A 26,908-nucleotide genomic window follows, 5' to 3' on the forward strand; every position below is an offset into this window, starting at 1 on the left:
ACATTGGGAAGTGGAGATGGGATGGCAGACAGGAGGGTCCTAAATGATATCCTGGTAGAAAAGAAAAACTGCTCCTAGCCATTCAAAGGGAACCATCTTGCTCCCCACCCTTGTGGGGTGAGGAGGCTTTTGGACCCCCAGGTGCAATTCCCCCCCCCCTAAGCAAATTAACAGAACATCTCCCTTGGTTGACTCTTTTTCATAGAGTCCACATCTCTGGCTATTATGGAGATAACTGCTTCTGGAATGCAAAATCTCTGAAGGAGCCCCAAGCGTGGAATTTTGACTTCCCCATAAGTAGTGTTCCAGGTGCAGTGTGTTATACTGTACATGGTTCCTCAATCACTGTGCAAAGAAAGGTAAGATGCATGCACATTTTCCACTTCTGTTTACATTAATTTGCAAGGTATTTGAACCAGGAGCCTCTTGATTTGTAGCAGAGTTTCACAGCCACTAAATTACACCAGCTCTAGTTAGTAAAAACAGTAGCAGATCTTTTGAAAATATAATAGGAGGAGTATACAAGAAAGGGGGGCAGCCTTACAGCCGTCCAATCTGTTTGGCTGGAGCGGGTAGCAATTGTACCAGTGGAGGATTTGTATGGGCAAACTATCCGTCTATGCCAGGGGTCCCCAAACCTACCCGGCTTTGGGCCGGATGCCCGCCGCACTGATTGCGTGGTGGGCCAGAGGGTGGGGGAGCGCGTGCGGGGGCGCAGGAGCGCGCGACTGCGCGCACCCATGCGCATATGCTATTTCTGGCACACTCCCGGCCTGGAAAGCACCGGAAACAGCTTGTGAGCATGTGCAGAAGCCTCCTCCGACCCTGAAGTACACCAGAAATTACGCTTGCGCGTGCACACAAGCTATTTCCGGTAAGAGCAGGCGGCGGCAGCGGGCGGCAGGGGTCCCCGGGGGCCGCATAAAAGAGCTTTGGGGGCCATATGTGGCCCCTGGGCCATAGTCTGGGGACCCCTGGTCTATGCTGTGCGAGCAAAGCTGCAAAGTAGCTCTTTAAGGATAGAACAGTTACAAGAACTACACTTTAGGAAAGCACATCACTGTATCAACATTTCATTGGCCTCCACAGTCACTTACGGACCCATTGTTAAAACCGTGTTTATGGAAGACAAAGTTACTCGGCTACGAGTGATGGCCAAAGGAGGAGGAGGTGCAACATTAGTCACCTCTTCAGGGAAGGGAGGAGCTAGTAGCAAAGGTGAGAGCACAGAAGAGGAATATGACAGGCGGTACTCAAACACTCCTATTTTACTTGCAAGACTAAACTAAAATGGCTTGCCATATGGAACAGCACCAGCTGGTTCTACACCCTTACTTTTCAAATTCCCCAACAATCTTTAACTGCCCTAAAATTAGGACAAAGCACCAATGGAAAGCACTTGGCTCCATATTGATAACCCTCAATCTAGCACTTAAAGGGCTGCCAGATCAGATTCTCATTTCCAACACAATACTCCACTGGAGTTGCGTAACACCCATTCATTTCAGAGTTGTGAAATCCAAGAGTGGGAACAGTACCAGTGCAGAAGTGCCAATGGCATTTGTTGTCCCAACACTGAGAATCAATCTCAATAGACCTAAGGATACACAGAGACTCTTACGAGAAATTTCAGAGGCTCAAAATTATAGGTTCTATTGATATATGCTTTTTTTCTGGTCAAGTTATAACACAACATTTTTTAAACCTTCATAAGCTGAAATACTTAGTGTGGTTGTGACAACAGTTTCTGGCAAAAAAACAAACCCTCAAGAACCAGATAAGTAAAACTCTGCAAATACAACTGTAGCTCTATATTTAATGCAACTCAAATTAACTTTAAAGTGCAATACAGTATACACATTTCAGATGATAAAAATGGCTTAAGTATGTTAGCATATTCTATTACACCAAAAAAAACCTTAAGCCTTCAATTTTCTAGCCCCAACTAATAGTTCATTTCAAATTCTTGAGTTCTAGACTTCTTGGTTGTGAAGAAACATGAAAACATGCCAAACCTTTGATTCGCTTGGGAAGAAAGGGCATTTTCCGCTTAGCGTGCAAAATGACAAAATACCCAGAACTATTAACTGTCATCACAGCCATTTCTATTTAGGACTAAACAGGATTTTTGTGAGCTTCATTTTTCATAGCTAGAAATGACATTTGTGTACTCTAAGAGGGAACAAGGGAAATTGGGAACCTCCCTAGCCTTGGCAGAGCACTTGCAAAAAGAAAAGGAAGATCTTGCTGGGCCCCGCTTATTACTGCTATTCCCCTTACTTAAAATGGCTGCTGCAGCTGCTGTAAGGGAAATAACCCCTACCCCAAGACATACAGAACACAAGCCATGTCCTTTCTTGGCAAGAGAAGAGGTGGATCTCACTGCAAAATGAAGACGCACTCCAAACACATCTGCAGCAAATGAAGTAACATTCCCTTCCCTCCTGCTGCCCCCAAATATCACTAAAACTCAGAGCCCCTTTACAAGGGCCCCTCATTTGGACTCAACCCTACTTCTTATGGAAAGGACTAGAGCAGGCATCCCCAAACTGCGGCCCTCCAGATGTTTTGGCCTACAACTCCCATGATCCCTAGCTAACAGGACCAGTGGTCAGGGATGATGGGAATTGTAGTCCAAAACATCTGGAGGGCCAAAGTTTGGGGATGCCTGGACTAGAGTATCTGCTTTATATGCAGAACGTCCCAGGTTCCCCAGGTAGGGCTGAGAGAGAAACCTGTCTGAACCCCTAGAGCAGAGCTTTCCAAACTTTTCATGTTGGTGACACACTTTTTAGACATGCATCATTTCGTGACACAGTAATTCAGTTTTACTAGCAAACCAGAGGTTAAACTAACCCCTTTCCAGCCCTGGGAGAAGCATTTGCATGACACACCTACATGCTGCAGCTGACACACTAATGTGTCGCTACACACAGTTTGGAAAGCTCTGCCCTAGAGAGCCACTGCAATACTAAGCCAGATGGGCCAGTGTTCTGACTCAGTATACCACAGCTTCTGCATCACTATGTCCCTGTGGTTTCTGCAATCATATGCAGCAGTCCAATTAATGTGTAGCTCATCAGCCAATTTCTAAAGAACTTTGCAGTTACTCTGTCCATATTAACCATTCCAAAGCCCATTTGTTCTCCTTCAGTACTGATCTAATTAAGACAAAGAGTAAATACTTTTCACTTCCGGTCTACCGCCAGCGCTGTGCGGCGACGTTCCCCTCGAGCTCTGAGGGAACAGGCTTCGAGAGGGGGAGGGGAGAGTCACGAGAGCGACGCGGCCCCCCGAAAGAGCTCCAGATAGAGCGTTCTGGAGACGAAGAGCTCAGCAGAGCCCGAAAAAGCGACCCCCTTTACTCCCCGGTAAGCCCTAGTAGGAGCTCCGGTGCCAGTGGGGTGTCGCGGGCCATCGAGCGCCATTGTTACCCTCTGGAAGTGAAGCTCCGAGCCGGCAGCAGAGAACGGTGGATTGTTCCCAAAGAAAAAGAATTGACATTGGGCATCGTGAGTAAAAAGTTCGATTGGCTATATAATTTTAAAGAATTGGTCACAGTGGGAGATTCTAAAAACGGAAGTCGGTCTCCCACATTGATTATGCTGTGATGCAGTAACCTGACCCCCAGCTGGAAAAGTGAAAGGAAGCAATCAATTTACCAGGAATTGGACTTTTAAAATGCTCCCCTGAAGCAGGCTTGGGGGGAGAGAGGTTTGAACTGATGTAAATCGCCTGCAAGACTTTTAAGAAAGTTAAAAATCCCCCAGGATCTAGTTTCCTGGAGAGACCAGTGAATGGATTTATAATTTTGTTGTTATCAAGCCTGGATTATTTCATTGACAATTGGATTGGATTAATTTATAAGGAGATATTGTTTGGTCCAGGTACAAAGATCTGTTAGAAAGAAAAACACCTAAATGGTTATCACCATTGGAGGCCAAGGTTCGTAAAAGAGTAAACATGGAAACCAGTTGGCCGAAATATAGAGATTTGCTGATTCAAGAAGGAGACAAATTTAAGTTAAAGACTTATGAGGAGTTGAAATGTAAACTAGATGATTGGCTCCAATACCACCAGATAAATGAAGTGTTCAAATTGGATAGATTATTTGGTTTCCAATCAGAGAGGTCAAAGTTGGAAACAGAATTGTTAGAACCAAAGATGAAAATACTTTCCAGAATGTATAAACTCCTGCTTGAGTGGTGTGAGGGACAGAAGCTATAGACAGCCCCCTCCCATCTTAAACACGAGCTCTTCGCCCAGTGCAAGTGGGAGTGGGGAGGGGGATGCTTCGAGCGGGGAATCAGGAAGCAGAAGCCAGGGCTCAGGAAGGATAGCCGAGCCACGGCGCCGCTTGGGAAAGGAAGGGGGAAGCAGGGAAACCGCGGGATGAAGACCGATCCCAGCGACCCCGGAATTGCGTAAGAAGCGCCGGGGGCGGAGATTTAGTATCCCCAGGCTACTTTGCTGGAGAAAGACGCGGGAATCTCCATTCGGAGGTTCTGCACCGGACTGACAACATGTACTGACAACATGTATATAGCACTGCTTAAACACTGTAAATAGACTGCACTAATAAAAGGATAAAATGCAGAGCTGTGAGGAGTCGTTACTCTAGAGTAGCCACCACCGCCACTGTGACAAGTGGCATACTAAAGATGAACAAACAAAGAATGTCATGATTTTGTGGGCAAAGGATGTTGGTCATAATATTATGATTGAGGAATGGGAGAAATTGTGGAATGTGAATATTAAGTTTACTGCGTGTAGTTTACTAAAAGAAAATTTAATGAAGATGATGTATAGATGGTATCTTACACCAGTAAAATTGGCAAAGATATACCATAACCATGATAACAAATGTTGGAGATGTAAGAAAGAAGTAGGTTCCTTTTACCACATGTGGTGGACGTGTCCACTAGTAAGTGACTTCTGGAATAAGATTTATAATGAACTCAAGAAGGTGTTGAAAAACACATTTCTTAAAAAACCAGAAGCATTCCTAGTGGGCATTGTAGGGAAAGAGATTCCAAAGAAAAATATGTCTTTTTTTATGTATGCTACGACGGCAGCGAGACTTTTGATTGCGAAGAACTGGAAATCACAAACACTACCAACGATCGATGATTGGCAGATGAAGATGATGGAGTTTATTGAACTGGCTGAGATTACCGGAAGAATCCGCAACCAGGGAGAAGAAGCGATGGAAGAAGAATGGAAAGATTTTAAATTATATCTTTAAAAACATGCCAAAGTAACATTTTAGAATAGAAATTAAGTTGTAAATAAACTGTGGAAATTAGTAATATTTGATAAGACAATTAGAAATAAGTGATATAAGGTGATTAAAATGATATAGAAGTTGCTAAATAACAAATGTGTCAAAGAACCAAAGGGAGGGAAGCCCGAGGGGGTCCCTATAGACAATGTGAAGGGGAAAAGGAATATGTAATTTGATTTTGCGTTTATTTTTTTTTGTACTGTCATTATTGTTGTGTTTTGTTCTTTTTTTGTGCCTTGTTTGTTGTACTTTGAAAAATTCTAATAAAAATTATTATTTAAAAAAAATTATAAGGAGATATTGAAGAGGTGTTTAAGACTGTGAATTAGAATTTGGAGCTATAAATGAAAGAATTAAAATGGAGTGGAACAGCCAGAACTGGACTTAAAATGGTGTCTACTTGGAAATTTGATTCCTGCCACTTCCGGATTTGTTATCTTCTGTTTTCCCATGGGATCTGAGAAGGCAAGACCAATGGCAGACTCAACATCATCACAAGACTTATAGTGGCAAAATATTTATTTGGAACTTTTGGACATTAAAGATGAACTAGTCAAGAATAATAAGCAATTGCGACAAATTAATAAACAATTAAGTGCTGCAAGGTGCAGCATGGAAAATGATGTGGAAAGAGAAGAGACCTGTTCTGAGGAATTAGAGGCAAAATCACAAATGACAGACAGTATTAATAATTTGGAAGAACTTAAAAGTTGCAAAGGAGAGGAGGAAGAAGGCTGGCAGAATGTCCCACAAGTAGGAGATGTGGAACAGAATTTGGATCTGAATAAAGAACTCCTCAAGGGAGAACCAGGGGGGACTATTGCACTCCCAGTGAGAGAGGGAGTGCAAGGAAATCTCTGGGAAAATGGGAAGGAAGTAGTAAGAGAAGTGTGGAAACAGCAGAGTTGCTTTAAAAAATATTGGTGGAAGCTTTCGGAAAGGGTGGGAGTGGGTTAAAAAGGTTAACTGTGTGATTTTAGGCTGGATTGATTGAAAAAGTTCGACACTGGTAGGAAATATGGAATTCGCTGAGACATCTGGGAAATCTGGGTCCAGGGGAAGGGGGGATGAATTGCTATTAGATTGTATATAAAGATTCTGAGTGATGAGGAAATATTAAAATGGAGTTTCATTGCTGGTAAAAATTTAAGCTAAGGGGTGATATAATTAATAGAATATAAGGATATTAAAAATGAGTTCATAGATAAAATTGAATGGTGATAATTAGAGAGAAAATTTTAATTAAAAAATTTTAATATTGTGAAAACTGCTTTATGATTAATTGAAATAGGGAATCAATGAGGGGGAATCGGGGAAGTCTATAATGTTATGAAGATTTTATAAGATTAGATTTTTTCTTCTTTTTTTCTTTTTCTTTTCCTGTGTTTTTTCCTTTTTTTCTTTTTTGTATTTTGTAATTTTTGTCGTTTATTGTTTTTTCATGTGTGTAAAATGAATAAAGATGAATTTTTTAAAAAGAGTAAATACTTTTGCTCAGTTTTGTTCAGAATTAATTTGCAGGTTCATTTACCATACTACAACCAGAGTGGCGGGGGGGGGGGGGGGAGAGGGGAGAGATGGTCCTATTCAACAGGGGGCACAATTAGTGATAAGTTGCCTAAAGTCAAATGCTACTGAAAAACTTTCAGCTGCTTGTTCTTCACAGATTATTGCTTTTGTGTGCAGCTGTAGTGTTAAGTGACTTTGCAAAACCTTAACTTCAAAGTACTGTAGTCTTATCACAGACACCAAATAAGAGGCTTCCTGCTTTCCACTTCTAATTCGTAAAGTTCTCTGGGTGGCTTCACACAATGTAACACACAGTACCAATCAATGGATGACTATATACTATCTCCAAGATCAGAGGCAGCATGTCTCTGGGTACCAGATCCTGGGAAACAGCAGGAAGGACTCAAAGTCCTTATGTTCTGCTTGTGGGCTTTTCAGACAACTGGTTGGCCACTGTGAGAAACAGGAAGCAGGACTAGAATAACCTTTGATCTGATCTAGCAGGGCTGTATAGAAGGCAAGTTACATGAATGCACTCATGTTTCCAAATGTTATTATCCCGTTGGCCAGATGCAACTCCTGCAAGCGAGATGTGCAGGTTATCTTTTTTGATACGACAAGATAGATATATATTCCAAACTTTTTAGGATATTATTATTGATCTCAGAACAGCCCAGAAGGGTTTATATGTATATATAAGTAGCAGATTATCTATTATATTTATGTTGTTGTTGTTGTTGTCATTTAAAATTGTATACCACCCTTTATCCATAAATCTCAGGGCGGTACAGAACATAAATCTAGCTCCCCTTACGCTTGTGGTTTACTAATTAGGCATACAGGCTATGTGAAACAAGATCTACCGCACTTCATGAGAGGTAGTATTCACCAAAAAAACCTACAGATACCGTAGTTTGAACTACATAGTTTCCTATTTTTTAAAAGTGTGTATCACCAGCCAAACCACTCTTATAAAATCCAGCTGGACCTATCAGGAAGTCTGATTCTTTGCCAATTAATCCAACTGTGTCAGTCATTATACCATGGCAGTTTTTTCAGAGGCCCTAGAAGCTGTAGAAAGGATAGGTTTTTCCCCCTGCTGTTAACATTTTGGGCTTCATTCTCTCCTTTTTTTTCTATTTTGCCACCTCTCCTTTCCATTTTCATATCAATACCAGTTGCTTCCTCTCATACTAATAATATTCAAGTTGCAGATTTAATGAAATTACTAAAAACTTTCAGATGCTATTTATTTGAAAAATGTATAGGCTTCTAGACATTTGCAAATACCATACAATACTTCAATGCAAAATATCACACAATAAAAAATACAAGAAACAAAGCAGATAAAGGCAGTTTTTCAAAATAAACCTGATAGTGCCCATTAATTACAGGAATGACAGACCTGCTCTTCCACAACACTTCAATCATTTTCTTACTATAATTCCTAAAGGGGAGGTGCATATAAGCAAATACCAGTATGTCGGGAATGTGCATCTGGAAGCTGTGATCCTTGAAACCTTTAGACATGAACATTCTGTATTTTTGTACATCATCTTCCCTGCAGTCATTAAGAGGAAAGGAATAGTCATTGTGCTGTGGAAATGCAAGAACCCTATGAAGTAGCTAATGGAGTTCAAAAATTGGCAAGTATACAGCCAGTGACATCTCCAAAAAGGAGATCTTGTTTCTTTTATTTTTATCTAAACAATTTATATACTGCTTAACTTCAGTTGTCTCTAAGCCACTCTTCAACACATTCAGCAATAGTCACTGATAACAGGCTAGGCAGCTCAGTGAAAAGGCATGATAGTACTTGTCTTCAGACATTGTTAATCAGGGAGAAGTTAACATTTATTTATTTAAATATTTATAGGATGCACTTTGATATAAAATATCACAAGGTGGTAGACAACCTAAAAAGAAAATCATGTGAAAATTATGTAAAAGGTGCAGTGGTGATGTCCTATCTCCACCTCCCTCATCACCATTCAACACTCCAACACCTTGGAGGGCAACCTTGGGAAGCAGGCTATCTTTTGTACTCATAAAAGCCCCTGCACATTTTGAAAATCCAACTTTCCAGTGCTTTACTGCACACACAGGGAGCTTCCACAAGTACAGAAGGCTCTCTACTTTATAAAGTTGCCCTCCACATATTGGATGATATATTCTTTTTGATGGGGGGGGAGGCAAGGTAAAGGTAAAGGACCATAGAATCATAGAGTTGGAAGAGACCACAAGGGCCATCCAGTCCAACCCCCTGCCAAGCAGGAAACACCATCAAAGCATTCTTGACATATGCCTGTCAAGCCTCTGCTTAAAGACCTCCAAAGAAGGAGACTCCACCACACTCCTTGGTAGCAAATTCCACTGCCGAACAGCTCTTTCTGTCAGGAACTTCTTCCTAATGTTTAGGTGGAATCTTCTTTCTTGAAGTTTGAATCCATTGCTCCGTGTCCGTTTCTCTGGAGCAGCAGAAAACAATCTTTCTCCCTCCTCCATATGACATCCTTTCATATATTTGAACATGGCTATCATATCACCCCTTAACCTTCTCTTCTCCAGGCTAAACATACCCAGCTCCCTAAGCTGTTCCTCATAAGGCATCGTTTCCAAGCCTTTGACCATTTTGGTTGCCCTCTTCTGGACACGTTCCAGCTTGTCAGTATCCTTCTTGAACTGTGGTGCCCAGAACTGGACACAGTACTCCGTTAGGTCCAATCACTACCATGCTAATCCCTATTGCCCCCTTTGTATGACACCTCTCTTCAGATGTTACTAATTAGGAGTAAGTTATCAACCATAGCTGGATTCACACATTAGCCTAATTGCCAGTCTGCCACAAGGTATTTGGTGGTGTTTGGCATTGGACCATACCTAAGAAATGATAGACAGGCAGGGCCATTGCTGTAAAAATGCAGCATATAAACTGCATATACTGTACATATAAGCACATAGCTAAAAGATCTAATTGAAACTCCTACCCCATAACAGGACCATTTATATGCAGTCTGCACCCTCCTTCCCACCAGCCCACTAACAGCAACAGGTGATAAGATCACATTTGGCAAAGTAATGAATTACTGTATATAAACTTCCTCAGGACAGCTCCAGATCTCTTAACTACTAGCGGTAACAAAGGATTGCTCATCCCATGTTCATATCTTCTCACATATTCTTATTACAGAAAATGACGCAGAGTAGCAAACTGAAGGACAGCAGGATGGAATTGAACATGCCTCGCTGCCCATTGACTAAAATGGTACCTACATGCAATCAAGAAAATAGGCACAAGTACAGACTTATGGAAAGTAGGCCATCCAAAGGAATAACCAAAGGTCCAGGCTACTAAAGACAGAATCCCTTTTCCATATGCGTACGTAATATTAGCCTGTCAAAGCAACAGAGACCATAAAGATTTAAGAGATCTTTTCACTTTTTACTGGAGCATCAGGATTGCTCGACACCAGTAGCACAGGCGATCTTCACTGATTCTCCTGCTGCCCAAAGTACAGTTTAGGAAATACCCCTTCCCCTCAAGCCTCTGGAAGGCTGTGCCTAGAATAGCATACCCTCCCACAACACAGAACCGCTCATCGACCACAACATGACCCTTCTCTCCCCAATTCTCGCATGCCCTCTCTTGCAGCGACCAAGTGCCAGGGCTGTGAGCATCCCATGCCCCCCAAACCCCGCTATCTGAACATGCCTCCGAAAGCAAAACTGCAAACGACGCCTCTGGACTCCCCTTTTCGCGGACCTCCAGTTTAAACAGACCAGCCACCCAGGAGACAGAAGAACACACTGCAATCGCAGTACCTTCTCGGGCGGTTCCCTGCAGGCTGCGCCAGCCCGACCCGCTTCTTCCGCCTCCTTCCTAGGACCCGCCGCGTCTACGGGGCCCCGGACGGGCTGCTCCATCCTCCTGGGGACCTGAAGAGCGGAGGGCCCCGCTTTGTCCCCCCGGGAGCGGCCCTTCCTCATGATGGGCAGCGGCGGCGGCACTTTCTTAGCGCGGGGGCTCGCAGCCTAAGCAGCCGGCCATGGCTGTGGAGGAGGGCGGCGGGGTTTGCGAGGGCGCTGGGAAGCACCTCAGGCAGCGCAACCTGCCTCCCGCGCGGACATCCCCACTCTCCTGCCAGAGGCGAGCACGCCGGGCACTGCGGCAATCCCGCCCCCTCAGCCACGTATCGCGAGAGGTGGGGCCACCGGCGCGCGAGGGCGTTCTAAGGGGCCGGCAGTGCGTCGGAGCCGAAGAAGCGAAGTTCGCCGCGAGGTGGGAGGAGCCACAATGCAGGGGGCGGGGAGACGGAAAGGCGAGGGAAGACGCGTCGCGGAACAGCTGGGGGGAGCGGGGGCGATGCGCAATGCATGATGGGGTACATGGAGCAGTGCTGTATAAGTGCAAGGCGGCGCCGAAACCTTTTCCATGTGCTGCTCCGTAATGGTGCTCGTTGCCTCCTTCGCAGGCGAAGCCGCAGGCGAAGCAGAGCTGCTTCTACAGCAGACGCTTGCTTGGGTGGCCTGAGGGGACGCTTTCAGGGGAAAGCAGGGCATTTCATAAGAGATGCATTGTTTTAGGTACAGAAAACCATGCTGGAAGCGACTTCATATATATTATTGGTCTTACTCTATTTTATTGGGGGGGCGTTAAGCAGAATAATCTGTTTACCAGCTTCTGTACCTTATATTTCCTTGTAACAGGCAGAATGATCCCGTCTCTTCATCCATCATCAAGGAGCATCCCCTTGCCCCGCTCCACTTGCCTTCCCCAGTAGAGCAACCCTGCTAAAGAGGAGTGCCCCCATGTGCTTGGCTAAATGGGGGTAGCTAATTGGTCCAATTCTAATCTGGATTACTTTACTGGTTATAAATTATGGAAATAATGATCGGCAGCCTGTTAACATATCCCAACTGATATTTGTGACTTTAGCAGCTATACACAGAGTGCTATCAGTGTTTATGCTGCTTTATTAAGATGACATGTTGCCTGTTTCTGATACAACAGCTGGCTTTTGGCCATTGAGCACTGGTGCCAATCTGCCACAAAGGTACATGCAGAAAGACTCCGTTCCCTAGACTCTTTAAGTACATTTTTGAATGTTATATGAAAAGGCAAAGCACTCTAGATTTTCAGAACAGATTACAGCAGCTTTACTTTGTTCCATATCACTGCCCACTCTGGCCACTCATAAACAATACAATTTGTAACTTTAAATAGGAAATAAGCCCAATTGAACCTTCGGTGTTGCTTACTAGTACCAAGTAAACATAGAATTGTGGGGTTGGAACCTCCTGCAATTCAGGAATCTCAACTAAAGCATCAATGGTATGATATGGCCATACATAACTGGAGTAAAATAAAAACAGTTTCTAGGAGGGAAGTGAAACTCCCTTCTTTTCCCTGTACTGTAATGTAGCTATATTTAAATGAAAACTGCAGTGATTTTCACAGTTTGTAGCCTCAAGGTACAAATTGCTGCTGGAAGGTAGATATTACCAAAGTTTCTTTCATTGTTATTCTCAGACCTCCTGTTGGAGCAATATGATTGTCAGGAACTCAAACTTAAGCACTATAACCAAGCATTGGCTCATTTAGAAGCTTCAGGATCAGTACCTCTTCATGCTCTTCCAGATTTACCATCCTTTTGAATCAGGCTGTTCTCCCCAAGCATGGGGCAAAACAAAGAGCAGATATGAAATCTCATATTGTGTGCTTGCATAATCACCTTCTGTTTTAATTATTTGGACATCATGTTTTGCTCTTGTGTAGCCCAAAGTGTACGACAAGGCTGTATATTGTCTCCCTGCTTATTCATGCAAAAGTCTGGACTGGAAGAATCCCAAACTGGAATTAAGATTGCTGGAAGAAATATCAACAACCTCAGATATGCAGATGACACAACCTTGATGGCAGAAAGTGAGGAGGAATTCAAGAACCTTTTAATGAGGGTGAAAGAGGAGAACGCAAAATATGGTCTGAAGCTCAACATCAAAAAAACTAAGATCATGGCCACTGGTCCCATCACCTCCTGGAAAATAGATGGGGAATAATGGGGGCAGTGAGAGATTTTACTTTCTTGGGTTCCATGATCACTGCAGATGGTGACAGCAGTCACTAAATTAAGAGACACCTGCTTCTTGGGAGAAAAGCAATGACAAACCTAGACAGCATCTTAAAAAGCAGAGACATCACCTTGCTGACAAAGGTCCGTATAGTTAAAGCTATGGTTTTCCCAGTAGTGATGTATGGAAGTGAGAGCTGGACCATAAAGAAAGTTGATTGCCAAAGGATTGATGCTTTTGAATTATGGTGCTGGAGGAGACTCTTGAGAGTCCCATGGACTGCAAGAAGATCAAATCTATCCATTCTGAAGGAAATCAGCCCTGAGTGCTCACTGGAAGGACAGATCCTGAAGCTGAGGCTCCAATACTTTGGCCACCTCGTGAGAAGAGAAGACTCCCTGGAAAAGACCCTGATGTTGGGAAATATTTATTGAGGGCACAAGGAGAAGGGGACGACAGAGGACGAGATGGCTGGACAGTGTTCTCGATGCTACGAACATTAGTTTGACCAAACTGCGGGAGGCAGTGGAAGACAGGAGTGCCTGGCGTGCTATGGTTCATGGGGTCATGAAGAGTCGGACACAACTAAACGACTAAACAACAACAGCCCAAAGTGTCTTGGATTTGGTTTTTTTTCCTGGAATGACATATAAAACTTAAAAACTAAATCTTAAAACTTAAATATAAAACTTAAAAGCTAAGCAAAACAATCCATCAGATATTAGGAAGCAGTGCTTCCCTGTCAAATATTAGCAGCTTAACCTGGTTTTTAAAGTCATCTTAACTTGTAGCTGGCAAGGGCACAGTGAGGAAATTGGACTCTACTTTAATTCTAATGTTTTAAATGGGTTTCCAGGGCAAATGTTTGCAAGCTCTTAGAATCTTGGACAGCTTTACCTTTTGGAAAAACTGGAACTTAAATTCAAGCGGACTTTTTAAAAACTAAAATGAGCAGTGCAATGGTCAAATGCTATTGACAGGTAGTTATAATTATTAATACAGTTAATAATAATATACAGGATGGTGGGGGGGGGGGAGAGAGAGAGCTAGGAAAGATTCGCCATCTGGAATCCTGGAAAGCTGCTCACTGCAAATGAATTGGATGTACCACTGGTCTGATTCAGTATCAGACAGCTTCCCATAACAGGCCTGCATAACTTGAGTCAAGAGCAGACTACCATTGGCTTGATAAATCTCCTGGTTTTGCTGTCTGGCTAGGACTGCAAAATCAGGCTTTTAGCATCCACATGTTTAAAAAAGCGGTGTGTGTTCTTAAGCATCTGTCAAGGCTAAAAACTGACTTAAAATATGTTTATGCTGTTTTTCCACAAGCTCAAAGCAGCACAAGTGATGAATAAACACCACTTAAATAAAACAATGAAAACCCCCAAAAAATTCGTACAATGAAGCCTATACAAAAAAAATAAAAGATAATGGCACCTGTTATAAGAATTTTAAGGTCATATATATATATATTATAATTGTTCATAAAACATGTCCATGAATGTACAGAAACATGTCTGAAGCAGCACAGGAAGACAGGCCTGACTGACACCATTTTGACTCTCTCTCTCTGACCAGGTGTTCCTCTGCAAGGAAGAAGGGGGGTGGGGGGAACCTTCTCATTGTCTCAGGAATTAAAGTGATAATCCCTGGCATCCTGATACCTGGGTGCCAGACAAAAGGGTGTGATTAACTTGGCTGGGAAACAGGGAAATGTAAATATCTCTCTCTTTTGTTGATTAGGTTTTGGGGGCAGGGGGCAGGGTCCAGGATGCTCAGATTACTGCCACCAGACCTCCCCTTTCATGATGTACCTATGATGAATCTAGGGAGAGGGGTCTTGGGCTACACCCCTTCTGTGACATATGGATGATGCTTCTGGGGGGTGGGCTGAAACCAATTTCAAATTTCTTTTTAAGGGCAGGACACATTTGTTTGGGGTTCCTTCCTTGTTCTCCTGCGTGAGAGGAAGGACCCTGTTGCAACAGCGAAAATAAAGGCTTTGCTTCTCAAACTTCTCTGGTTAGCCTCTGTTATATTCTCCAACCGATGGAGAACCCAATAAGGGAATAAAGGCAGATTTTTGCCTATATCAGCACCCATTGACTTCCAACTTACCCAGTGAATCTCATAGCCCTTAACCAGGCATGCAAAAATTAACTAGGCATTCTATGGCCTCAGTATCATTTCTATAAAGGCCCTGCTCTAACTTCTCAGGTTAATGTGTGGTACAATATGGCCTAGCTGCTTCTGAGCCTTAAACTTCAATATACCTTCCCTGAGCAGCATTATGCAGTCTGTTCTATAGTCTTCTGACAGACTACTGTGGAAGACAGGATCCTAAACTAGATGGAAATAGCTATGTAAGTTATTATGCCTTTGGTGCAACTGACCCTGAGTCTGTTAGCTTTGCAAAGGGTCAGGGAACTTTTATTGGCAAACAAACTATGGATTTCTGCTGACGGGCAATGTATATAGACAGAGAGGAAAGAAGGAGCAGCAGCATTTTGTGTTCCAGCCTATCTCAGAGACGAAAGAAACAAAGCCAGCAAAAGAGGTGTGTTATGCCCTACATTTATTTCTGAAAATTTCATGGACCTTGCTCCCCACCGTCTCCAAATTCTCTGACCATAATGTACTGTTTCCATACAGGGCTATTAAAAAGACAACAGCAACGAGAATATGCTAAGGTTTTCAGTGCTCCTGCTCTTCGCTATCTCAGCAGTGGCAATCAGTGGAAAGAGGCAATGTCTGGAAGGAGCAGCTCACAAGCACAGACCCAGCCAGGAGAATTACTTGCACGAATGCACCCTATATTCGAAATGTAAGTCCTCTTAAACCTGTGAAATATTTGCAAAACTATTTAAGTTAGCCTTTACATTAACTAACCAGCTCTGATGCCACCCATATTAATTTGATGCCCTGAAGAATTTATTAAAGTTGAGTTTTTATATTGATACATCAATATATAACCAATATATCCAATGGCACAAGAAAAGTCAGCTGCATCAATTGGATCCTTAGTGAATGTGTGTGTTTTGGCCCACATGTGAAATCTTATTATCACTTGCTCCAGGAATGATGTTAGGTTGTTGTAATTAACAATGTGTGATATCCTGTTTATGCCTGAGCTTTATGCATCAGGGTTTTGCTTCTAAATGGGGCATGCACTGGGTGGACTGGGGTAAGAACTGTCTTTAGACATATTGCTTGTGAATTTGTCAGCATCAACAATTTCAGCTTATGCTCATGATTTCCAAAGGTTCCCCCCCCAGGTCTTTTTTTTTAATATAGAGATGATAAGTGCACTGAAGGAATGAAGTTCACGTTCTATGTATGAAAATAAGTCTATATTACTGTATAATTTTAAATCTATATAATATTAAATTATCATTTCCAATATCAAATTTGAGTTTGAAGTATTTAATTAAGATATTTCCTTTGTAAATTTTAACTTCCCAGTATTCTTTTGGTTTTAAAACATGTTTTAGTAGCATGTTTTTCATTTTATAAAATCACATGAAAAATAATGAGAGAACCAATGTGGGGACTCAACAAAATTCTATGTCTTCAAAGTTGTGGTTATGTTACAAAGTAAACCTTCAGAATGAGATATATTTGTTTTTAATTCCCCATAGCCTCTTGTTGCTCTGAAGACATTACAAAGGAACTAGCTGATTCACCAGTGATTAAAGTAAATACCACCTATTGGAACCGATGTGGAAATAACAGTAAATTGTAAGTGACTTATCCTTGTTCTTTTTCTCCAAGTGCATTCCATTTTTTTCCTTTATTAATGGGTTCTTGTTTGCCAACAATCACCAGCATAACTTTGTGAAAAGCTCGGTATAAGGCTGCTGCCTTTTTTTCCCTTTTTGGTATGGCTTGTTGTGTACCTTTAACAGTAGCATTGCATGCAAAAATTCATTGGGTTCAGTTATGCGTTTCATGAAAGTGCAGTTGTTGAACTGTTGAACACAGGAGCCATTGCAGAAAAAAAGTTGGAAACCCTACTTCAATATGCCAGAAGCATCCCCTCTTTTTTGACTCAACATTTACATTTCATTAACTTTAATATATTGTATTATCAATGCACAGCAGGTATACACAGGGGAAGAGTTTATTGTATGCATCTTAAAACGTAAAACAATACATAAAAGTAGAGGCTCACTGAAGAATAAAAAACATTTTTGCATCAAACCTGTTTATCAAACTCAGAGTGGCATTTAACTAAATTTTAATCAGAACAGATCTATTAAAACTAATAAGTATGACTAAGTTAGGTCATTAATTAAGTGAACCTATTTTGAGTTAAACTTATTATTTGAGTAAAACCTATTCTTCAAATATGGGCCCTTGTAAAAATGTACTATCCATGCCCCAGAGAGAAATATTTAGAGGCTTGGGGATACCTGAAGTTTGCAAAAGTTCAATAGCTCTTAGGAATGTTGACCAACTATTGTTTGGGGTGGAGGTTGGAAAGCTGAGGGGGGAAGGTGAAATGGAATAGAGTATCCTGGGAAAGGAAAAAGCTGGCTGGCTGAAACCCTAAGTAGGAACACTGAACACTGCAAGACTGTTGCAAATAACACTTGCCGATAAGGCACAATGGCAGAATCTCCATAGAAGTGGGACAGATGTCTGTGGATAGTATGTGTTCCATAACCAAATAAGTTCTATTACAGAGTGTCTAACCATTTAAGTGGAGGAAGTCAAAGGTGTTAGGATAGAGTAATGGCACATTATTATCCTGTGTATTGCAAACCATAAATACATGCAGGTCTTGAAATATGTGCGTACGAGGGGCTGAACGGCAGAACTCTATTTTTATTGTAAACCGCTTTGAGATTTTTTTCTTTAAACTATAAAGCGGGATAGAAATGAAATGAATAATAAAAATAATGAATAATTTTGCGTTGGTACCCTAGCCTAGCCTAAAGTGTTGCATTCCAATAAAGTTATTTGGAAAAATGCAGGCTGATCTCTTAAGAGCATAGAGGCAGCCACATATGCAGTGCTAGTTGTTTTCATGTAATAACAATGGTTATTTCTAATGCAACAACAGATGTCAGAGCTATATGAAGAAGATAGAATGCTTTTACAGGTGTTCACCATATACTGCACATTGGGCACATCCCCACTACCCAGCTGCCATTGTGTCTGTTCCCATGTGCCAAAACTTCTGTGACGACTGGTAAGTTGGGGGTTATGCTTCTCATTTTAATAAAACAGCATCTTTCAGCCATCAAATGCCCGGGTAAACAGGGAAGTTATAAAATTCCTCTTGACAATTAACAATTAGGGTGGCAGACACACCTCAGGCACTCTTGATTCTTGGGTCCCAAGATATTTAGGGCTTTCTGAATTATGGTGCTGGAAGAGACTCTTGAGAGTCCCATGGACTGCAAGAAGATCAAACCTATCCATTCTGAAGGAAATCAGCCCTGAGTGCTCACTGGAAGGACAGATCCTGAAGCTGAGGCTCCAATACTTTGGCCACCTCATGAGAAGAGAAGACTCCCTGGAAAAGACCCTGATGCTGGGAAAGATTGAGGGCACTAGGAGAAGGGGACGACAGAGGACGAGATGGTTGGACAGTGTTCTCGAAGCTATGAACATGAGTTTGACCAAACTGTGGGAGGCAGTGGAAGACAGGAGTGCCTGGTGTGCTATGGTCCATGGGGTCACGAAGAGTCAGACACGACTAAACGATGGGGCATGTTCAAGACCAGGCATCCCCAAACTTCGGCCCTCCAGATGTTTTGGACTACAATTCCCATCTTCCCCAACCACTGGTCCTGTTAGCTAGGGATCATGGGAGTTGTAGGCCAAAACATCTGGAGGGCCGAAGTTTGGGGATGCCTGTTCAAGACCTTAGATGCAGCTTTCTGGATTGATGTCTGCTCTCTGGGGGTGGTGTTCATGTGTATTAGTAATATGGCAGACTTGTTCCCAAATGATAAGATATTAGTAATTCCTCTCACTATGTACAATATATTGCACCTATCTCTGACCATCATCTTCAGTGAGGAACACTTTGAAAAGAGAGTGAGGAATAGTGAGCACAACTTCTAACACTGCTCTGGTACCCCAGATACCACTTATCCACAACACTTTAACCTCTAGGTTGATAACTGGGGGACCAGGTAGCATTCTTCAAAAAGCTGGATTTGACCTAGGGTGCTCAATTGTGTTATTGATCCACAAATGAGTCTGCTTCAAGCAATATGATGGGAAAGCTTTGAACAATGTTTCTACTTCTCCTGTATACCCAAGGCGGAAGCTGCAGAACTCTTTTGTTATATAGACAGTAGAATCTGTTTAACATACTGCATGGCTGCTAAGGATATCATCGCCATTCCCCACATCCTACAGAGATCCTTATTTCAAAATCCTCTGTACCTTTGTTGTAAAGGGCAATTTTCACTGTGTTCAGAAGAAACAAGAACTTGACTTTAAAGGACATGAGGAATCTTACCTCAAGCTTTCCTCTTTCTTTCTAATGGCTTGGAATTTCCTGCACCAAAAGCTCATTTTTCAGTATATATGTGGACTTTGGAGAGCCTTTAGGGGTAGCTTCCCTTTCCAACCCACCTGCCAAAGAGTCCTTGGACAATTACAGAGGAAATGGTGAACTTGACACATTTAATAATTCTCAGCACTGACATAAGGATTTGTTTTAAATGAAAACAGATCTCTCTGGTGAATCATACTTTGGGAAAGTACATTGCCTTTTTGCTATTATTTCATTTCTTTGACACTGTACACCATATGGTTTTTCTCCAGATATCCTTTTCTCCAGCCCTCAGTATACTTTAAGCTGGGTCATCATAAAGCACTTAAAAAAAAAAAGGCAAACTAAGTAATTGATAAAGTCTCTAATTTTCTACACTCTTATTTGGAAGTAAATCCAACTGAAATAAATGGGACTAACTTCTGAGTGTGAATGCATTCTAGCAGGCTGCAATCTAGTGACTATTTTATCATTCGTTGGCAGCATGGAAGTAAGTTTGTCAGATCCAGTACAAGGTGGGCCTCCAGAGTTTTCAATAGTTTGACCAGGCAGAGATTAAGCAGAGCTTTTCCTGTCATAGTGCTAGAATGAAAGGAGAAGCTGTGCTTGTGACATATCCCCCTCCTGTACAATAATTAAAGTAGTTCCCTGTTGGATCTGACAACCACAGCTGCAAAATAACCATCCCGGAAAGCCAATGCTCTTGAGAGCTCTTGAGAAGGGGAAGGAGCTGCAGAAGGAAGAGACAGCTGTGTGCATATCCTGCCCTGCCCAAGCCTTCAAAGAAGCACTGGGGGGAAGAGAAAGTGTGCTGCTAATACACTGTCCTGTCACTCTGAGCTGGAAATGAAAGACAAGTCATTATATTGCCTACGGTGAGGGCTGTGGAAGGGAGCAAGCGATTAGTCTCTGATCCTGTTCCCACTTGAGAAAAGGATCAGGGACATTCTGCCTTCTCCTTTCCTTTAACTTTCTCTCCCTTTGTCTGCAATTGTTGAAATGTCATTAAAAAAACTGACCTAGAATATTAATCAGAACAGGTTGTATCATCCCTACTTGTGTTGACAGTATATGGCCTTGAAAAAGCGGAACTTTAGGCAATACAAAATTCAGCAATGACACACATGTCGCAAGCAGTATTGCCAGGCTGCAACATGGAGAAGCAATAGAGACTTCTCTTGCCCTTTCCTTTGTTAGTCCTTTTACCTACTCTGCCCACCGCCAACTCCCGTGAGCAGGCCATGCAGCAAGTAGTGGAGACACAGAGAGGCCAAAGAAGAAATAAGTGTGGCAATTTATTTTTCTGCTTTCTCAGTGGCTTTAGAGAAAAGGTGGGGAAACTGGAGTCCAACCACATCTGCCCTTGCTGGCTAGGTTGATGGGAGCTGGAGTTCAACAACTTCTGGAGGACCACAGCTTTCCCATCTCCGCTTTAAAGCTGCAGTGTAAATTTCAACTTCGTCACACAAGTAATAATAATAGTAGTAGTAGTAGTAGTAGTAGTAGTAGTAGTAGTAATTTATTATTTATACCCCGCCCATGTGGCTGAGTCTCCCCAGCCACTCTGGGCGGCTCCCAATCGAAAATTAAAACAATACAGCATTACATATTAAAAGCTTCCCTAAACACATCTAAATAGGAAACCTGCTTTGAGAAGATGAAAGTTCACCCTGGCATTAGTACATTATCGCAGGCACTGCTTATAGGCAGATTTTTACACCTGTAAGAAATGAAAACATTACCTTTAGGAGCTAATCTTAATTTCAAAATCTTACTACATCTGCTAAAAATTGCCCGGAAGAGTCAACTGAGATGCTCATAGGGTCCTGTAGCTCTTGGAGTTGCTATTATACTTATATGTTTTCGTGACCAGACAGGAATAATAAACTGAAGAGATGCCTTTATAGCATTTTAAATAATATATTCTTCTGGCAAACCATGATAAGGTAGTTTTTATGTTGTCGTCCCCTTTTAATTTGTAATTAACCTCTTTAAACAATTTTAAAACTATCACCTTACTAACAGGGACTAATCTTTCCACTAACCATATTTAAAATAAGGCATTCTTATTTATAATATTAATGTGATTATACAAAATGGACTCTTTGATCCCAGTCAGAAGTTAGGGGGGTTGCTTGAGTTTTGCCAAGGCAAACTTCTACAAGATACAGACTAAAAAGGCTGGCAAAAGATGAAGGAAGGAGGGGAGCCAATGTTGCTAGTGTTATTATGACACAAACATATTTTTTCATTAATTTCCATGGCAACATAACCATCATACAGTGTCAGCTTTTGAAAAAACCATGCTATAAAAGACACAGAATTTTAAAAGTGTGTTCATATCATGCCTTCGTTTTTAAGCACGGGTTGCGTTCGTATAAATGGTGTGACTAAAGCCAAATACGAATATATTGACCTGGTATTTGTAAACTAATAATATGCTGAGTACATAAGAAAGAAATGTGCTTAATTCTGTTAAAATTTAGATACATTCTCTTGCCAAACAAGAGATCATGCTTCAAAGTCCAGTTTGTGCAAACATGTTATTCTTTAAGCATTTTCTAGCTGAAAACAAGGTCAAAGGAACTGGTTCACCTGTTACTGAGGGCCCTGCAGACAGGAATTTTAGTTTGTATTCAAGGTGATTTGTGCTCTTGTGGGTATCAGGATGGTCATATGCGATCTTGCATTCAGGGCAGTTCGCACCATCAAAACACTCTGGATCACACAGTATCTGTTACAAGCTTTGCGTGGCCCATAGCTTCCCTACCGCCTAAATGTTACTTTTCAGATCACAAATGTTCTAGGTGTTTTTTAATCCAACATTTATAGTACTGCAGTGCTCGGCTAGTCTGGCAATGCAGAGACTTAAATTTGCTTCTTGGTGATGTCACTAATTCCACATACTTCCTATTGATGCTGTTTTAGAGAAAACAACTGAACTTTTATCACAACAATCACATAGAATCATCGAATCTTAGAGTTGAAAGGGACCCAAGGGTCATCTAGTCCAACTCCCTGCAATGCAGGAATCTCAGCTAAAGCATCCATGACAGATGGCCATCCAACCTCTGCTTTAAAACATCCATGAAAGGAGAGTCCACCATCATCTTTATACTCTTTTTTTTAAAAGGGGATGAGGTTGCACTAAATCAGGATGCCACAATGCTGTGAGGAATGCAGGCTCATTCACTTCTACTGTTAGATCAGCTGGCATTTACTGAGCTGGCTAGCGGGTGGAAAAGAGAGGAATTGTGTGTGAGAGGTGTATAGGACCCTGTTACCGACCTTAACAGATTGGAGAACTGGGCCCGAACTAACAAAATGAATTTCAGTAGGAACAAATACAGTGTTCTATATTTTATTTAAAAATTTCACATTTACAAATTTTCCACATTCACGTTCACCATACAAATACAATACACAAGGTTTTGCACTTAGGCAGGAAGAACCAGATGCACAGATATAAGATGGGGGACACGTGGCTTGCCAGTAGTACATGTGAAAAGGATCTAGGGGTCTTCGTAAACCACAAGCTTAGCATGAGTCAACAGTGTGATGCAGCAGCTTTGAGTTAATGGAACGGAAGCAAACACTATCAGCCCAGCGTACACACCTTCCTCTGTGTTGATTTATGAGAGATGGCACAAATGCTCATAAATCAGTCATTTATGCTTTCTTTACCTTGCAGGTATGAAGCTTGTAAAAATGACTTCACTTGTGTTAGCAACTGGCTGACAGACTGGGCAATTGACGAAAAAGGAGAAAACCACTGTAAGAATGCGTGCATCCCCTACCACGAGGTAGTGTATCATAATGAACCACAAACAGTGCACCTATGTGAAGGAGCCAGAAGGCTACATATAGTTCTGCATTCAACACCAGGGATCTAATCTAGTAGATGTTCCTTTAACAAGAAAAAACTCACCTACTCAAACCCCACCAGCATTTCAATGTCCTTTAGTACAGGGGTTCCCAACAAAATTTTCTCGAGGACCCCTCATCGAGCCGCTATTGTGACAAGGACCCCCATTAATTCCTAATCCTAAAATTAAAAAGTGAGAGCCAAATTAAGAGTCTTTTTATAAGAGTCCAGGGGTGAGGGAGGGGAATGGAGAAGACAGGGTACCTTGCGCCGACGCGCGCAAAGCATCTTGGGGAGGTGAGTGTTAGTAGAATGCGCGCGCTGCCTCTTTGCAAAACAGTAGTGTTTGTAAAGCGCCACCTAACAGCATACAGCAGAACTACTGCCTCATCTAATTCTAGTTTTGCGCTAGACTCTGCTCATGCAGGAAGCGGCCAAAACAAAAAATCTGTTATCATACGAAATATATTTAATATATTTTTTATTCTAATAGCATCTTGCGGACCCCTCCGGCATAGCTCGCGGACCCCTGAGGGTCCCCGGACCACCTGTTGGGAACCACTGCTTTAGTAGAACATGTGCACAGTAGTAGAGCAGTAAAGATTAACAATAATCTGCAACAAGTCACTTAATTGAATTTCTGAATTGTGACGTCCATAAGACAAATTCTAAGCCAGGCATCCCCAAACTGTGGCCCTCCAGATGTTTTGGCCTACAACTCCCATGATCCCTAGCTAACAGGATCAGTGGTCGGGGAAGATGGGAATTGTAGTCCAAAACATCTGGAGGGCTGAAGTCTGGGGATGCCTGTTCTAAACCATGTGTTAGAATGAAGCGATGTGTTGTTATTTGTTAGAAATAGATATATCTAAAAATATGTTTTCCAAGCTTCCAATAGCTGACCTACTTTTTCTGAATTAAAAGAGAATTGTTTTAGAGTGAAAGAAGGAACTTAACACCTGTGTTTGTGCACTGCTCTGAACTTTCATTCAGAAGTCATGTCCAGAGTAATCATACAAAGACACAAAAATTCAACCTTATCTTAAGGCAAATAATTCTGCTTCATCTGCATTGGAAGGAATTGACAGTGCAAGAGGACTTGCTCCTGGAAAAGTGGATCTAACATAGCAGACTGAATTTATCTCAAGCACCTCTGATGCAGAGACATAAGTTAATTACCTAGGCCTAGTGGAGGCTGGTTGAAAGGAAATAAAGGAAGAGCAGTTAGTGAGTACATAGAGGGCTTTTGTGAACCTGCTTATAACAGTCCTCAGTTTGAGAATCGCTGATGGTAGATTAAAAGGATGCAGGTTTTGTATTTATTCCTAACTTTTACATTGCACCTTTCCACCAAGAAACTCAAGGCAATATGCATGGTTCCTCTCCATTTTTAACCACACAATGACTCTATGAGGTGCATTAGGCTGAGAAGTAGTGACTGGCCCTAGGTCATCCAATGAGCTTTAAAGCTGAGTGGGAATTTCAATTTGAGTCTTCCCAGTCATAGTCTGCCACTCTTAACTACCACACTGGCTTTCTGACCACTTTCTCAAAGCAGTATAAATTTTGCCATTTAATAACAGCCCATAATACATGCCAATTTAGCAGCTTACGGTCTATTCATCAAACCACTACCATGTGCTGCCCAATCACATCCCAAAGTATGTTACTGCCTCTACATTTGGCAAGACGGAAAGGGGCCGTGTATCTCAGCTGGAGATGACTTGGGTGACATCCACCATACACTTAAAGTACATGGCTTCCCCAAAGAATCTTGGGAATTGTAGTTTAAGGGTGGTGAGAATCAAAATTACGATATGTGAGGGGTAAACTACAGTTCCCACGATTCTTTATTTAAAGTGTGCTTTAAATGTATGGTGTGGATGCGACCATGCTTCGCATGCAAAAATATCCATATTCAGTTCCTGGTTAAAAGGATCAGGCCAACTAGTGATAGGAAAAACCTCTGAGAGCCTAAAGAGCAATTGCCAGTCATAGCAGGTTAAAAATTGGCTAAATGGAAACACTGTATAAGCCAGCTTTCTATGTTCTTGTGGAAGCAAAGAAAATTGAGATTTCTGTTTGAGTTGGCTCACAGCTGAAAATAAAAGTGATTAAGATCCAAAAGGAATAGAGCTGGACAGCGCACTGAGGGAAGAGGGGTTGTCTCTTTATTTCCACTGCTTTTAGCTCATACAGTAAAGCAATCAGCCACCTCCCCCTACCCCCACCCCTGATTTGTACAAATGGCAGAAAGAAACAGTGGAGGGTGAGTGCTATGTGCCCTAAATGGGCTGTTGCTAATCCTGGACAAAGCTTTTCCAAGCATGCCGTAGTAGAAAGATCTAGAGCAGGAGGAACATGTGGCCCAATTTTGCAACGCTCATGTGTCATCAAGAGCCATTTTATTTTGTGTCTATTGCACTGGATGTCGTAAATTTAAGCCAGTTTTGTTTCTCTGACCCCCTAGATGTATGGCAATGGGACTGACATGTGTGAGAGCATGTGGGGAGATTCACTGAAGGTAAGTGACTCCCCCTGTCTGTGCCTGCAAATGGATGAGATGGATAGCAAGGTCGTCGAGCTCTTGGAGGAGAGGGCCTCCAGTAATAGTAGCAGCAGCAGCAGAAGTCATGAAGAGCAGTTTTGTCGCCTCAAGCTGGACAAAATAAAGAAGCTGAAGGAGCCGAAAGACGAAGGTGTGGAGACATTCTAAGTGCCAGGGTTTCTTTATGTTTTAAAGTGACGCATGTTGCACCTTTCCACTATTAAAACAATACTCAGGGTGGCCATCAGCCACACACACAAAAATACAATAAAGTGACTGAACAATTAAAATTACTTTAAAAAATTAAAAGCCTGAAAAGTAAACAGTGTGGCAGATAATGAAAGCATCAGCCACCATTAAAAATGCCATGACTAACCGAAATGGCCTTCACTTGGTGGCAGAAGCTAAAAGGAGAGGGAGGCAGACAAACCTCCACAGGAGAGAGTTCCATCACAGGGGGCTGGCACATAAAAGAACCTGTTGTAAATCATCGGTCAATGTCAGGATCCACAAAGGGGCCTTTTCACCAGATCTCAGAGTGCGGGCAGAATGGCATGGGAGGGCGGCAGTCCATAGGCATCCTGGGCCTGAGTCAATTAGGGCTTCATTTGTGATAACACTTTGAATTGTCTAGATGTTGCTGGACTACAACTCCCTTAATTACTGACTATTGCCCAGCTGCCTGGGGTGATAAAAGTTGTAGTCCAACAACATTTGGAGGGCACCATGTTGACTGCTGTAGATAGTTGCTGAAGCCACTGCTGTAGCTAGTTGGATGCTGACTCTAGTGTGATTATTTCAGTTCGTCCTGCTCTCTCCATTTGGGAGAGTAGGCCACTTAATCAGTGTTCTTCAGCCTAGGGTCCACATACTTCCAACTCCCATCATCCCAGACCATTGGTTAAGCTGGCTGGGGATATGGAAGCTGAAGTCCAACAACATCGGGATACAAGGTTACATCATGCTGAAAGGCAACATAAATCAGCTGCTGGCTTAATCCCTTCACTCATTTACTTACACAGTGCATAATAGAATTACAAAGCCAGTTAATGAATACACAAGTGAGCAAAGGAAGCAGCGCACCTGCAAATCCTAATGAATTGCAGAATTGTATTA

General features: G+C 42.1%; 2 protein-coding genes across 5 annotated transcripts in view; one reads left to right on the plus strand and one right to left on the minus strand.

Moving 5' to 3' along the window:
• MAST2 (microtubule associated serine/threonine kinase 2) overlaps positions 1-10,975 on the minus strand; it is a 155,937-nt gene extending 144,962 nt beyond the window's left edge. For all 4 annotated transcript variants that reach the window (XM_035133526.3, XM_035133527.3, XM_035133525.3 and 1 more), the window contains exon 1: positions 10,616-10,975. In XM_035133526.3, coding sequence (XP_034989417.2) covers positions 10,616-10,780 — 165 coding nt within the window. In that variant the 5' untranslated portion in view covers positions 10,781-10,975. The remainder of the gene's footprint in view (positions 1-10,615) is intronic.
• Positions 10,976-15,292: 4,317 nt separating this feature from the next.
• On the plus strand, positions 15,293-26,168 carry LOC118088832 (riboflavin-binding protein-like). The gene is made up of 6 exons (XM_035122947.3): positions 15,293-15,422; positions 15,518-15,689; positions 16,504-16,603; positions 17,931-18,059; positions 23,071-23,182; positions 25,715-26,168. The coding sequence occupies exons 2-6, from the start codon at positions 15,548-15,550 to the stop codon at positions 25,958-25,960; spliced, it is 729 nt and encodes a 242-aa protein (XP_034978838.2). The 5' UTR covers positions 15,293-15,422; positions 15,518-15,547; the 3' UTR covers positions 25,961-26,168.
• The last annotated feature ends 740 nt before the right edge of the window (positions 26,169-26,908 follow it).

Source organism: Zootoca vivipara, chromosome 7, assembly GCF_965207765.1.
Source record: "Zootoca vivipara chromosome 7, rZooViv2.hap1.1, whole genome shotgun sequence".
NCBI lineage: Eukaryota > Metazoa > Chordata > Lepidosauria > Squamata > Lacertidae > Zootoca > Zootoca vivipara.